We start from the raw sequence: 14,820 nt of genomic DNA, 5'->3' as shown, positions 1-14,820 counted from the left end.
ACGGGCGGCGAGGGGCGGGTTTTCCCAGGGGGCGGGGCTTCGCGGACGGGGTGGTGTTAGTTCGGGACGGGTGTGGAAAGCGCCTGAGGGAGTGGGCGTGTCACCTGGACGCGAAAGGCGCGCGCTATGCGTGATGACGTAAGGGGCGTTGATTGGGAGCGGGAACAGGAGCCTGCGCGCGTGCGGCGCCCCGCCTTCTGCCCAAATTGATCTCTTCATTACGCTCAAGGTAGGTAGGAATGGGGCTGAGTTTTGTGTTTGTTGCTCTCTGCCAGGGCTGGCTTCATTTTGCTTTGCCCACTCAGCCTTGCGCGTCCCCGTAGCCTCATCGTGGGGCAGCGTCAGCCAGAAGTGTGCGGACCCGAGGGGTGGAGACGGCCTCTGATCCCTGTTCCTTCCTCCGAGGGGAGGCGCACCCCGGCCTTGGAGGCCCGCCTGCGTTTGAGACCCCACTGGGCATAGCTGGCTGAGGAGTTGGGGGAGATTTGGGGGCGGGATGAGGACAAGTGGGTCTGCTAAAGGACGCAGTACACTGGACCGGGAATCTCTCAAATCCAGATGATGCCGGAGCTCTTTCGCTCAGGCCCGTGGCGCAGGCAGGCTGGGCAAGTGTTGCGGTCTTCGTACTGCCAGGAAGCTCCGTAGCCGCCGACGAGACCAGGAGTGGCATGATAAACAGTACAAAAGAGCCCATTTGGGTACAGCCCTGAAGGCCAACCCTTTTGGAGGTGATTCTCATGCCAAGGGAATTGTGCTTGAAAAAGTAGGGGCCAAACAGCCAAATTCTGCCATCAGGAAGTGTGTCAGGGTTCAGCTAATCAAGAATGGCAAAAAAATCACACCCTTTGTACACAATGATGGTTGTTTGAATTTTATTGAGGAAAATGATGAAGTTCTGGTTTCTGGATTTGGTCTCAAAGGTCATGCTGTTGGTGACATTCCTGGAGTCTGCTTTAAGGTTGTCAGAGTAGCCAGTGTCACTCTTTTGGCCTTATACAAAGGCAAGAAGGAAAGACCAAGATCATAAGTTTTGATGATGAAAGCACGATAGTAATAAATTTTCATATGCCAGATGATGCTGGAGGCGGGACTGGACCTCCAGGTCAGGCTGCCCCAGCACACCCGTCAGAGAGGTCATTACGGGCCACTGGCCCTGAATTGTCCTTAAGGGATAGCTAAGGTGAGACTATTTCAGGAATGATCCCCATGCCCTTTTACCTTGCATCTCAATTACCAAGCTCTCCAGGCAGCAGGATCCAGCATCCACGTTCCTCAGCAGTAACATGTAGCTTTTAGGACAGACCTCAAAGAAGCCTAGGGGTCGATAACTTTTAGGTTTAAATTTGGTTGTTACTGATCTCCACTTTCTTTCATCTTGTGAGCAGTAACCAACATGTCAGGGTGGGAGTCTTATTACAAAAATCAGGGTGATGAGGAAGAAGAAGATCAAGAGGAGGGCCTTGAAGAAGGTGGTAAGTGACTTTCATTAACATGTACCCTTGTGTGTGTGGAAGAAAGACTTTCCCTACTTGTCTCTGCTGGGTGATCTTTGCTGTCTTGTGGTCCATGCTTCTCTCCCCAGAGAATCTCCAATACTTTTCTCCCTTTGAACTTTGCAGAGCTACCCTAGGCTCTTTTATTCAGGTCCTACTCTAGTTTATGGAACATTCCTAGCCTTAAACTTTTGCTGGACACTGGTAGATTGATCTCCAATAAATGACCCTGAACATTGGTATCCTGTGTCACCTTAGGTGACTCAGGTAAGACCCTTCCTCACCCAGGAAAGTAGTTTTCCTCATTCTTGGACCTCAGTGTAAAAATGCTTTCACCCTTCAATAACTGCAGCAACCAAAGAGTATACATTAGCAACACAGTTACAAGAGTCATTCCCTCACCTAGCCTGCAGGTTTGGGAGTATATGTTCAGACAACACAGTAACACATAGGACAAAGGAAGAGAAATAAGGGGTGCCTGTACTCTACATACTGGTTAATTTAAGTCCTGGGTAGAAATTTTTAAAGTATTTTTATTTTTTAAAAGTAGGAAAAATATTTTTTTTATATATTTTATATATTTTTTATATTTATTTTTTTATTAAAAATATTTTTTATTTATATAAAAAATAAAACAGAATTCAGTAATGTATGTAATCTACCACCCTAACACAACCACTACTAGCATTTTGGCATTTTGCATATTTCCTTCATATATCTTTCTTTCTATTTTGTAACTATATATAGTTTGTTTTTGTCTGATTTTTTATATGGTTGTAATCATAGTGCATATATTTTTTCATTTTAATTTACATTTTCAAAATTTACATCTTCAAAAAGAATTTTAAACATATATACACAGTTTTGTGTTCTGCCTTTTTTTCTTACTGTATTATAGATATATCTTTCCATGTAACTGCAAATATAGCCTCTATAAATCATTTTAAATATGCTATAATTTGTTCATTCTACCTTTTGTTAGACATTTTAGTTTTCAGTTTCTTTAATAAACAACATTGTGGAAATTTTTGCATAGGGTTTTTCCATATTTTATTTTCTTAAGATAGATTCCTAAGAAGTAGAGTTCACTGGCTCAAGGTAGAATTTTTGTTTAAGGCCCTTGACACGTATTGCTGTATTGCTTCAGAAAAGATGGGTAATTAAATTTACTGCATTAGGAAGCAGCATCGTCAAAAAGGGAGACAACCAGATATTATATGCCGTTTTATGAAAAACTCAACATCACCTATAATGTAATCATGCCAGAAAAAAAAAAACAAAACCCAAATCCAATGAAGCCTCTCTAGGTCCTTAGTAGAAAAGACAGAGGACTATGTTAATCTACACCAAAAGAATGCAGTCAGCAAAATCCAAAAGGTGGAAAACTATATGACATAATATCCAGGTTTTTCAGCAAATAAATTATGAGACAAAAGACAGAGGGGGTATCTACAGATTATAAGAGGCTTTAAAAGCTTTTGTTTTTTTTAAAGTCAAAACCAGTGTTTAGGAATGTTGGCTTGGATGATTATAAAGAAAAAAATGAAGTGATTACCAAAAGTCAGGACGGTGATTACTCTTGGGAGGAAGGTGGGTGTTAAAATTGGGAGGCGACCTGGAGAGGGCTTCTGGGGTGACTGGCAAGATTCAATTGCCTGATGTGCATGGTGGTTTTAAGGGTGTTCACTTTTTTTCTTGTTTTTTTGGCTGCATTGCGCAGCTTGTGGCTTGCGGGATCTTAGTTCCCTGACCAGCAATTGAACCCGCGCCCTTAGCAGTGAAAGCATGGAGTCCTAACCACTGGCCCACCAAGAAATTCCCTAAGGGTGTTCACCTTAGGGAATTCCTCAGATTATAATTTTGCTTAATGGGCTTTTCTCTATTTGTTTTATTTTACTTTATTTGTTTTATTTTATTTTATTTTAATTCTATTTCTTAGAAGTTTTGGGTTTTTTTTTTTTTGACATGCTTATGACGGATGATTTAATTAATTAATTTGGTTGTCCCGGGTCTTAGTTGCGGCAGGCAGACTCCTTTTTTTTTTTTTTCCGCGGTACATGGGCCTCTCACCTTTGTGGCCTCTCCCGTTGCGGAGCACAGGCTCCAGACGCGCAGGCTCAGCGGCCATGGCTCATGGGCCCAGTTGCTCCGCGGCATGTGGGATCTTCCCGGACCCGGGCACGAACCCGTGTCCCCTGCATCGGCAGGCGGACTCTCAACCACTGCGCCACCAGGGAGCCCTGGCAGGCAGACTCCTTAGTTGCAGTTCAGCAGCTCCTTAGTTGTGGCATGTGAACTCTTGGTTGCGGCATGCATGTGAGATCTAGTTCCCTGACGAGAGGTCAAACCCTAGCCCCCTGCGTTGGGAGTGCGAGTCTTAACCACTGCACCAGCAGGGAAGTCCCTCTGTTTGTTTTATATGAATAATAAACATGATAAATATAAAACAAGGGCAAACATTTCCTTCTATTTTTTTCCCCATAGGAGATTATAAATATTCAGGAAGAGATAGTTTGATTTTTTTGATTGATGCTTCTGAGGCCATGTTTGAAACTCAGGATGAAGATGAGTTGACTCCTTTTGACATGAGCATCCAGGTAAGACTACCTTTCATTTAATTAAGCAAACAACAAAAAGTATCAACACCACTTTAAAAAATATGGAGACTTCCCTGGCGGCACAGTGGTTAAGAATCCGCCTGCCAATGCAGGAGACATGGGTTCAATCCCTGGTCCAGGAAGATCCCACATGCCACGGGGCAACTAGGCCCATGTGCCACAGCTACTGAGCCTGTGCTTTAGAGCCCGCGTGCCACAACTACTGAAGCCTGTGTGCCTAGAGCCCGTGTTATGCAAAAAGAGAAGCTACCGCAATGAGAAGCCCACGCTCCGCAACGAAGAGTAGCCCCGGGGCTTTCCTGGTGGCGCAGTGGTTGAGAATCTGCCTGCCAATGCAGGGGACATGGGTTCGAGCCCTGGTCTGGGAGGATCCCACATGCCGTGGAGCAACAGGCCCCGTGAGCCACAGTTACTGAGCCGGCACATCTGGAGCCTGTGCTCCGCAACAAGAGAGGCCGCAATAGTGAGAGGCCTGCGCACCGCGATCAGGAGTGGCCCCCACTTGCTGCAACTAGAGAAAGCCCTCGCACAGAAACGAAGAGCCAACACAGCCATAAATAAATAAATAAATAAATAAATAAATAAATAAATAAATAAATAAGGCAAAATTCCTTTAAACAAAAAAAAGAGTAGCCCCCGCTTGCCGCAATTAGAGAAAGCTCACACGCAGCAACAAAGACCCAACGCAGCCAAAAATAAATAAATAAATAAACTTAAAAAAAAAAAAAAGAGTAGCAGTGTTGGAGAACAGGCCCATTTTATTTTGGGTTTGAACTTCCGACCCTGGGACTACACTGCTTCCACCTTCTGTGTTAGCCCTGGTAGCAGAAGTGGGCTCCTCTTTCTATAGAGATGTCAGTGTAAAGGAAGGAAAGAAGTTCCAGCTATTATGGTGTGGAGATGAGTCCTTTTGTAGTTGAGTGTTACCTGTGGTTGAAAAAGATTATTACAACAAAAAGACAAACAACCCAATTTAAAAATGGGCACAAAACTTGAATATACATTTCTCTAAAGATGTACAAATGGCCAAAAGCACATGAAGAGATGCTCAATATTTTTAGGTATTAGAGAAATACAAATCAAAACCACAATGAGGTATCATACCCACCCACTAGGACTGCTGTAATTTAAAAAAAAAAAGAAAGGGACAATAAGAAGTGTTGACAAGGATGTAGAAATTGGAACTCTCATACATTGTCGGTGGGAATGTGAAATGGATCAGCTGCTGTGGAAAACAGTTTGGCAGTTCCTCAAAGAGTTAAACGTAGACTTACATGAGCCAGCAGTTCCCCTCCTAGGTGTTTACCCAATTAAATAAATAACAGCTACTCAGATCTTGATTCTGCCACTTACAAACTGTATGATATTGGAAGAGTTGCTGAAGCTCTTGATATGTTTTCTCATCTGTAAAATGGAGATAATAATAGTACCTACTTTGGGCTTCCCTTGTGGCACAGTGGTTAAGAATCTGCCTGCCAATGCAGGGGACACAGGTTCGAGCCCTGGTCCGGGAAGATGCCACATGCCGTGGAGCAACTAAGCCCGTGCGCCACAACTACTGAGCCTGCACTCTAGAGCCCGCGAGCCACAACTGCTGAAGCCCGCATGCCACAACTGCTGACGCCCACGCACCTAGAGCCCGTGCTGCGCAACAAGAGAAGCCACCGCAGTGAGAAGCCTGTGCGCTGCAACAAAGAGTAGCCCTGGCTTGCTGCAATTAGAGAAAGCCCGTGCGCAGCAACAAAGACCCAGTGCAGCCAAAAATAAATGAATAAATACATTTATTAAAAATAAAAAATAAAATAATAGTACCTACTTTGTCAAATTGTTATGAGGATTAAATATTTTTACTTTTTAAATTGAGGTATAATTCACATAACAAAATTAACGATTTTAAAGTATACAGTTTTAAGGTATTTAGTCATTCACGTCATGCAATAATCACCACCCCTATCTCATTCTAAAACTTTTTCAGTGGATATACAAAATGTTTATATATACAGTAGAATATTAGTCATAAAAAGGAATGAAGTAGTGATACATGCTACAAGGTGCATGAACCCTGAAAACATTACATTAAGTGAAAGAAGCCAGGCAAAAGGTCACATGCTGTATGATTACATTTATATGAAGTATAGAATAGATAATCCATAGAGAATGCAGGTTGGTGGTTACCAGGTGCTGCAGGGGAGGGAGCAACTGCTTAATTGGTATGGGGTTTGCTTTTGGGATGATAAAAATGTTTGGGAACTAGATAGAAGTGGTGGTTGCACAACATTGTGAATGTACTAAATTGAACACTGAATTGTTCACTTTAAATGATTAATTTTGGGGCTTCTCTGGTGGTGCAGTGGTTGAGAGTCCGCCTGACGATGCAGGGAACACGGGTTCGTGCCCCGGTCTGGGAAGATCCCACATGCCGCTGAGCGGCTAGGCTCGTGAGCCATGGCCACTGAGCCAGCGTGTCCGGAGCCTGTGCTCTGCAACGGGAGAGGCCACAACAGTGAGAGGCCCACGTACCGCAAAAAAAAAAAAAAAAGATTAATTTTGTTATGTGAATTTCACCTCAATTAAAAAGTTTAGTATTTCTTCATAGAGAAGAATTTTTAAGAATTTATTGTACATCTCATTTCTCATATTTCTGGAGTTTGGAACCAAACAGAAGCTTCTCATGTCCTAATTTGTACACAGACAGTTCTTGCAATTGACAAGTCAGAATATCTTGCATCTAAAAAAAGAATTAATAAAAACAATTCTTAACTTTAAAGCAGTGGTTTGCAAACTTTAACCTACATCAGAATCACCTGCAGGGCTGTTGACACAGATTGCAGGGCCTTACCCTGCAATCAGAATTTCTGATTCTATAGGTCTAGAGGAGGGACCAAGAATTTGCATTTCCAACAGAGCTCCCAGGTGACGCTGATGTTGTTTGGAGATCACTCTTTGAGGAGCACTGCTTTAACCTTTTTTGGACCATGGACCTCTTTGAAGATGTGATGAAGGCTATGTACCCTCTCCCCAAAAAGATACAGTTCTACATGTAATTTGAAAGGGTTCATGAAATGCTAATGCCTAGAGAACCCAGAAGCAACTGTAGTATTATGTAGTGAGTAAGTGAAACATTCACCGATGAACGTAATGTATTTGATAAGGAGCAATGAAAAAACATTTTCTAAAATTCTATTTTAGTTTGTGTGTGTGTGTGTGTGTAGGTGGGGAGGGGTGGTTAATAGTAGAACCTAAAGAAGCCCTCACTGGGACTTCCCTGGCAGTCCAGTGGTTAAGACTTCTACTGCAGGGGGCACAGGTTTGGTCCCTGGTCAGGGAACTAGATCCTGCATGCTATAACTAAGATCTCGCATGCCGCAACTAAAGATCCTGCCCAGCATAGCCAAATAAATAAATAAATATGAAAAATAAATATATAAACAAATAAATAAAAAGAAATGATTGCTTGCCATGAAGATAACTGTCAATGACTAGACATACCGTAAGTTCTGCATTTAAGGAGAGAATTGCTATGGAGGAAGGCCAGGTAGAGTCTCAAGCAGGATATGGAGGGAGGTCACCATTGTTGGTTTATTCCTCAGTTTTGCAGAATCAGAAACTTAATTTTGTCAGTACCCCCAGAATTATAGGCCACCAGGACTGACCACTTATGAGACACTGATTTACTAGATATGGCTTTAGTTTATATTTCCTGGAATACTGATGTGTTTAATTGTGTAATTAGGCAAATTTTATTTCAAAAGTTGCTTTTAGTAGGTATAGATTTATTTTCCATTATTTATTAATGTCACATATACTAACATTCACTTAAACCTTTTATATATGTAATTATTTTATATATGTAAATTTTGTTTCTTGGTATCAAGCTGCTTGAGGAAAAGAGACTTCCCTGGTGGTCCAGTGGTTAAGACTTTGCCTTCCAATGCAGGGGGTGTGGGTTTGATCCCTGGTCAGAGAGCTAAGATCTCACATGCTTCAGGGCCAAAAAACCAAAACATAAACAGAAGTAATATTGTAAAAAATTCAATAAAGACTTTAAAAATGGTCCACATTAAAAAAAAAAAAGCTACTTGAGGAATGATCAAATGGCCTGTTCAAACTCAGCCAATTAAGTAAGTGACATCATTGGGACTCAAATCCACGTTTTCCGATTCTAGTGCTGGGCTTTTATTGATTTTTATTTCCCTATAGCAGAGTTTCCTTCCGGAGTATATACATGTTTTTTTTTTTTTTTTTCGGTACACGGGCCTCTCACTGTTGTGGCCTCTCCCGTTGCAGAGCACAGGCTGAGGACGCGCAGGCTCAGCGGCCATGGCTCACGGGCCCAGCCGCTCCGCGGCATGTGGGATCTTCCCGGACTGGGGCACGAACCCGCGTCCCCTGCATCAGCAGGCGGACTCTCAACCACTGCACCACCAGGGAAGCCCTACATGTTTTGAATTCTCCGATTTCTTATTGTAGGGACTGCTTATATGTCTGTTGTATACTTAACCACACTTTGCTTTGTGTTATACATAATATAAATGACCATCACCCTCACTGGATTATGAGTTTCCTGAAGGTAGGGGTCACGCCTTACTCTAATGCCATGTACAAATTCAGCAAATATATATTGAGTGCCCTACTATGTGTCAGGCACCTGTGGAGCTTAAGTTTAGTGGTACGTAGTTAAATATTAATTGAAATTTTATGTTTGTTTTTTCAGTGTATCCGGAGTGTATACACCAGTAAGATCATAAGCAGTGATCGAGATCTCTTGGCAGTGGTGTTCTATGGTACCAAGAAGGACAAAAATTCAGTGAATTTCAAAAATATTTACGTCTTGCAGGAATTGGATAATCCAGGTCAGTAGTATTCTAAGATCAGCTTTTCCCTTACATGAGAAGGTCACTAACATACACAAAGGGGGATGTGAAGAAGGAAGCAGATAACATCTTGACTGGGAGTATGCTTTCCTGCACAAGGGGGTTCTTACTGGGGTGTAGACTTTTGTTATGTGGGTTAAACAGCTCTGGGTGAGAAAGAGCTTCTGTTAGTCTTGTAAAACACTGGCGCTGTTCCGACTTTTCTGCCCATTTGACTCCCTGTCTCTGATCAGGTGCTAAACGAGTGCTAGAGCTTGACCGCTTTAAGGGGCAGGAGGGGAAGAAACATTTCCAAGACCTAATTGGCCACGGATCTGACTACTCCCTAAGTGAAGTACTGTGGGTCTGCGCCAACCTCTTTAGCGATGTCCAGTTCAAGATGAGCCATAAGAGGATCATGCTTTTCACCAATGAAGATGACCCCCACGGCAATGACAGTGCCAAAGCCAGCAGGGCCAGGACCAAAGCTGGGGATCTCCGTGACACAGGTCGGCATTCCCCTGTTCTTTTATTTTATTTCTTTGGCCGCATTGTGCGGCTTGTGGGATCTTAGTTCCCCGACCAGGGATCGGACCCGTGCTGCCTGCAATGGAATCGAGGAGTCTTAACCACTGGACCTCCAGGGAAGTTGCCCCCTGTTCTTTTAACTTGGCACTTAATTTTTTTTTGCTTTTTTATAGCTGATGTCAAATAGTTGCTTTTCACCCTTCAAAGTAAAATGACACAATGTAGTGAAGCTGGGGGAGACCCCTATGTAATATTCCCAGTGAAAATGACCAGGCCATTAGTTGTCTGAAGGGCTCTACCAGAGGGAGCTTTTCTTGACTTTAACGCCACCACAAATGGTGGTTATTTGAATAAGTTGTCTGAAGTCATTAGAGCAGCTGATCCCCTTAACCACTTTCTCTAAGTCCTGAAAATGTTTATAATCAATCTAGTTCTTTGGGAGCTTTTAACAGCATAATTAAACTTAACTGAAAAAAATTCTCCCTTGCTGGAAATTGTTTCCCCTCACTTTTGTCTATCCTCGCTCCAGGTATCTTCCTTGACTTGTTGCACCTAAGGAAACGTGGGGGCTTTGACATATCCTTGTTCTACAGAGATATTATCAGCATAGCAGAGGATGAGGACATAGGGGTTCACTTTGAGGAGTCGAGCAAGCTCGAAGACCTGTCGAGGAAGGTTCGCGCCAAGGAGACCAGGAAGCGCGTGCTCTACAGGTAGGCACTAAGCCCGGGTCAGCTGCCCACAAGGCCCCTAACTGATCATAAGCAGTGCATGGCTTTGACCTCCCTGGCTCCTTAACTCTGGGCTGTACCACTGCCTCACTGTTCCTCTAAAAAAAAAACTTGCTTTATTTCAGGATAGCACAAGCTATTTGCTTCTCTTTCTCTAGAAAGAGCTGGTATGCTGTTTCTCCAAAATAAAACAGCTCTCCACTCCTTTGGGGTAAACAGTTGCGGCTAACGGTATCCTCAGTTGCACTCACTAGGACATTGTCTGTTTTCTTCTCCTCTGTAAATTGGGGATAACGATAGTACCTGGTATAGAGCAAAAACTCAATAAATTTTAGTTATTATCATTGTTGTTAAAATTGTGTTATTCTAATTTCTTATAAACTTGAGACCAATAAGAACCAGGTGGTTGGATTATCTTCCTTTAGAGACCTTTGACATTAGAATCCTAAGGCCGCCTCAGTGTTTCTTCCTAAAGAGCATCAGACTTTCATTTTAGACTAGTTTCCTCAGTATAGAGGAATAAGACCCTTGGTAGTTTTTGAGCTGTTTTCAAGAGATTACTGACAATTCTACTAGAAAACCCATGAAATTAAATATTTTAAGGAAACCATGAAGCAGCTCATTGCTACAGTTATAGTTTTGTCATTGTTCTCCTTTTCCTCCCAGGAACTATTTCTCTTTCCTCAAACAATTACCCTGTCACCTTTTCTCCTTCCTGAAATGGTAGAATATTGTTACTACTATAATTTGGAAATGTACGCATATTGGTGGGAGTGGCAGGGGGGATAAAATGGTGGTTAAAAGTAGGTTCTAGAGTCAGATTGGCTCAGATTCTAGTCCTCTGCTGTGTGACCTGGGGTAAATCATGTAACTTCTCTGAGCCTCAGTAAAATGGGAGCAAAAATGGTCCCTCTTTATAGGGCTGCTGTGATGATTAAATGGAATAACATAGTAATTATAAACGTTAGCTATTCTTACTATTTTGTGAAAGAGTCATTATAGGATACTTGGTAGTAATAATAATAAATTGGAGCTGTTTGAGAATTAATTGCCTAAGGCTTAGAAAATTATTACACTTATTCTTGCTATAATAAAATAATAGAATTATTTTATTGCATAATTATTATGTGCCAGGCACTGTCCTAAGTTCTTTTTTTTTGTGAATTTTAGAATTTTATTTATTTTTTATACTGCAGGTTCTTATTAGTTATCCATTTTATACATATTAGTGTATCTATGTCAATCCCAATCTCCCAATTCATCACACCACCACTCCCACCCCTGCCACTTTACCCCCCTTGGTGTCCATACGTTTGTTCTCTACATCTGTGTCTCTATTTCTTTCTTTCTTTTAATAAATTTATTTATTTATTTTTGGCTGCGTTGGGTCTTTCTTGCTGCGTGCGGGGTGTTGCGGTGCGCGGGCTTCTCATTGAGGTGGCTTCTCTTGTTGCAGAGCACGGGCTCTAGGGTGGGCAGGCTTCAGTAGTTGCAGCACGTGGGCCCAGTAGCTGTGGCGCGCGGGCTTAGTTGTTCCGCGGCATGTGGGATCTTCCCGGACCAGGGCTTGAATCTGTGTCCCCTGCACTGGCAGGCAGATTCTTAACCACTGTGCCACCTGTGTCTCTATTTATGCCCTGCAAACCAGTTCATCCGTATGTCCTAAGTTCTTTGTTAACATAATTACCTCATTTAATCTATAAAAACAGTGCTTTGAGTTGGGTTGAAACCTACCCATCAGTAACATTTATTAACCTTAAATCATTTCAGATGACGTTTAACATAAGCAGCTTGTTTTGTGCTGTGGGCTTTCACATTTTCCTTTCCTTGGTATGACACAAACCACATGATGTTATACTATAATTCTGTCTTAACTTAGAGTTATGACATTTTCAAGGTCGAAAGGTACCTTAGTTTATAGATGTGAACATTTAATATGGGGTGGGGGGACTAACCGATTGGCTCTTTTGGTTCAGAAATAGAACTAAGGTCACTTGAAGCCTGAGGCCATAGTAGACCACATTGACCAGTGCTTTTTCCCAGGATACTAAAATTTAGAGGGCACAACAATTTTAAAAAATTACTTTTGCAGATTGTGCAGTTTTTAAATCGGTTACATTTATTGTCAGCTCTCCTTCAGCAGCCTTTAAACAACTGTGTTTAACACCTAGTAAGCCGGAATGATTTAAAGTAGGAAGCCATCAAATGGGTGGTGTTATTACTAATGCCCATCTGTTACTAACACTCATCTCTGGGGCACATCATACATTACCAAATTGTACCATACCTACCAGGTGCTTGCTCCAGGAACCTAAAATTTCTAGTCAGGGCTCTGTCCCAAACCAATGTTCTTTCTACTGTGTGAACCAATATATCTTTGAACTAGCTATAACTTGTTTAAACATGTTCTCTTCTTTAAAGTAAATACTGCTAAACATTCTACAACAGTGAAGACTGGGTTATTAATTTAAGACTTTTCTTCTTTTGGGGTAAAGGTTTTAAAGCTATAAATTTCCCTCTGAGCACTGATTTAGCTGCATCCTATACCTTTTGATATGTTGTGTTTTCACTTTCATTCAGTTCAAAATCATTTTAAATTTCCCTTGTGATTTCTCCTTTGACCTCCTGGGTTATTTAGAATTGTATTGTTTACTTTCCAAATATTTGAGGTTTTCCCAGATTTCTCTCTGTTGTGGATTTCTAACTTAGTTCCATTTGGGGTAAAGAACATATTTTGTATGATAGCAATCCTTTTTATTTTTTCCTTTTTGGCTGCGCTGCACAGCATGTGAGATCTTAGTTCCCTGACCAGGGATTGACCTGTGTCCCCTGCAGTGGAAGCGCAGAGTCCTAACCACTGGACCACCAGGGAATTTCCAATTTCAATTTTTTTAGATGCATTTAGACTTGTCTTGTGTCTCAGTATATGGTCTATCCTAGAGAATGTTCTGTGTGTGCTTGAAGAGAACGTGTAGCACAGGTTAGTTTTCTGTTCTGCCTTTTTTCCCCACAGTATTGTATTGTAAATATTTTTGCATGTTGTCTTTATTATAGAACACATGTTCAAGAGGTCCTGTTTGTGCTTAAGATGTTGATATAAATACGCTGGAGCAAAATGTTATAAAGGAAAAGTACCTGAGCTTTGAATCAGACATACGTGAATTTGAATACCAGTTTTCATTAGTTGTATGTCTTTGGGCAAGTTAGATAACATCCCTGAGCCTCAGTGTTTTCATCTGTAAAAATGACAACAATAAGGTTATTGGGTAGCAAGTAACAGACACTGACTCTTGACTAATTTCAGCATATTAAAACAAAATCCTGAACAGGGTGGGTAGTATAGGAACCAGGGCGGCACCAGGAATCTAGAAAATAAAAATTATTGACAGTGTCTTTGGGGTACCACTGTCAGCAAGCATCCCCTCCAACCGTGTCCTTTCTTGGTCACTGTTTAAGACCCAGATTCTCAGGAGAATAAGTCTGATGGCTTGAGCCTGGGCCAGATGTGCCTATCTCTTGGTCAGGGTAAAGCATAGCACCTGGATGAACATTTTCCTAAAACTGCAGTGGGGCAAGGGTGGTTCCCTAAGAAAAATTGGGGTTTCATTGTTAAAATAAGAGGGAAGGTATAGTAGACAAGCAGAAGCAGCAGATAATATAGTACTTATAGGATTATAATGATGATTAAATGAGAGAATAACTGTAAAGTGATTTAATAAATTGCTAGGCTCTATTTAAAAAATCATTATTTTTATTACGGTACATTCTTTATCATTATTTTAAGGAGTTAACAATACATTCTGAGACTAATATTGTGCAATATAGACACTGAGATGTATTACAGCAAACTCCATTGTATTATTAAAAAGCTTTATATTTGTATTCGAAAAGCTTAGGTTATTGGAGAGAATAAAACAAATCAGGGCTTGGGTGCCATGAATGAATTTTAGATAGGAAAATATACTCTTTCTGTCCAAATTAAAAAGTTTTTCTCTCCTTCAGGTTGAAGCTTAAGCTCAACAAAGATGTAGCGCTCACTGTTGGCATTTACAATATGGTCCAGAAGGCTCTCAAACCTTCTCCAGTGAGGCTTTATCGGGAAACAAATGAACCAGTGAAAACCAAGACCCGGACATTTAATGTAAATACAGGCAGTTTGCTTTTGCCTAGCGACACCAAGAGGTCCCAGGTAGGTCTCTGCCTTCTTACTGAATTTTGTCCTGTTGAAGAGTTAACAGGGAGGGGGAGACATGATCAGCCTAACTAGGTAAATAACTTTCATGTGCGCATCTTTCTAGCCAAGCTAGAAAGTTGTTGTCATTACCCTTTGGAATATGGCATCTAGATCAGTAATACCTTGGGAGCTAGAAAGTTAGAGCCAGTATTTGGAAGAGGTGTCAGTGAAAACTTCAGCCCTCGATCAGCCAGCACATGCTGCTCTGAGTCTTAACAGTCTAATTCCAGTACAGTGGCAGAAATTGTTTTATAGTTAACTAGGGAGATGAGCTAGGGAAAGAAAGTGTGTTAGGTGTGAAGTACCCTCGTTTTAGGGAGATTTTTTTTTTTTTGCCAAACTAACCAGTTTTTCCTGTGCCTT

The 14,820-nt window shown here is 41.6% G+C and overlaps 2 protein-coding genes across 7 annotated transcripts in view; both read left to right on the top strand.

The window, feature by feature from the left end:
- The first annotated feature begins 162 nt into the window (after positions 1-162).
- XRCC6 (X-ray repair cross complementing 6) overlaps positions 163-14,820 on the top strand; it is a 29,482-nt gene continuing 14,824 nt past the window's right edge. For 2 of the 6 annotated variants that reach the window (XM_019944104.3, XM_019944099.3), the window contains exons 1-6: positions 592-728; positions 1,386-1,472; positions 8,826-8,964; positions 9,219-9,473; positions 10,022-10,205; positions 14,226-14,412. In XM_019944104.3, coding sequence (XP_019799663.1) covers positions 1,431-1,472; positions 8,826-8,964; positions 9,219-9,473; positions 10,022-10,205; positions 14,226-14,412 — 807 coding nt within the window. In that variant the 5' untranslated portion in view covers positions 592-728; positions 1,386-1,430. Of the gene's footprint in view, positions 230-591; positions 729-1,385; positions 1,473-3,977; positions 4,091-8,825; positions 8,965-9,218; positions 9,474-10,021; positions 10,206-14,225; positions 14,413-14,820 lie in introns of those variants that run through there. The other 4 variants (XM_019944088.3, XM_073788119.1, XM_019944082.3 and 1 more) reach the window with 4 other exon arrangements.
- LOC101330662 (small ribosomal subunit protein uS12-like) lies at positions 563-1,379 on the top strand (the record flags this gene model as incomplete). Its single annotated transcript, XM_033865683.2, has 1 exon — positions 563-1,379. A coding segment is annotated over one exon (465 nt), but the record flags the coding sequence as incomplete, so codon positions are not given.

Source organism: Tursiops truncatus, chromosome 11 (genome assembly GCF_011762595.2).
Source record: "Tursiops truncatus isolate mTurTru1 chromosome 11, mTurTru1.mat.Y, whole genome shotgun sequence".
Lineage (NCBI taxonomy): Eukaryota > Metazoa > Chordata > Mammalia > Artiodactyla > Delphinidae > Tursiops > Tursiops truncatus.
This window is presented reverse-complemented; position numbering and strand designations above follow the sequence as displayed.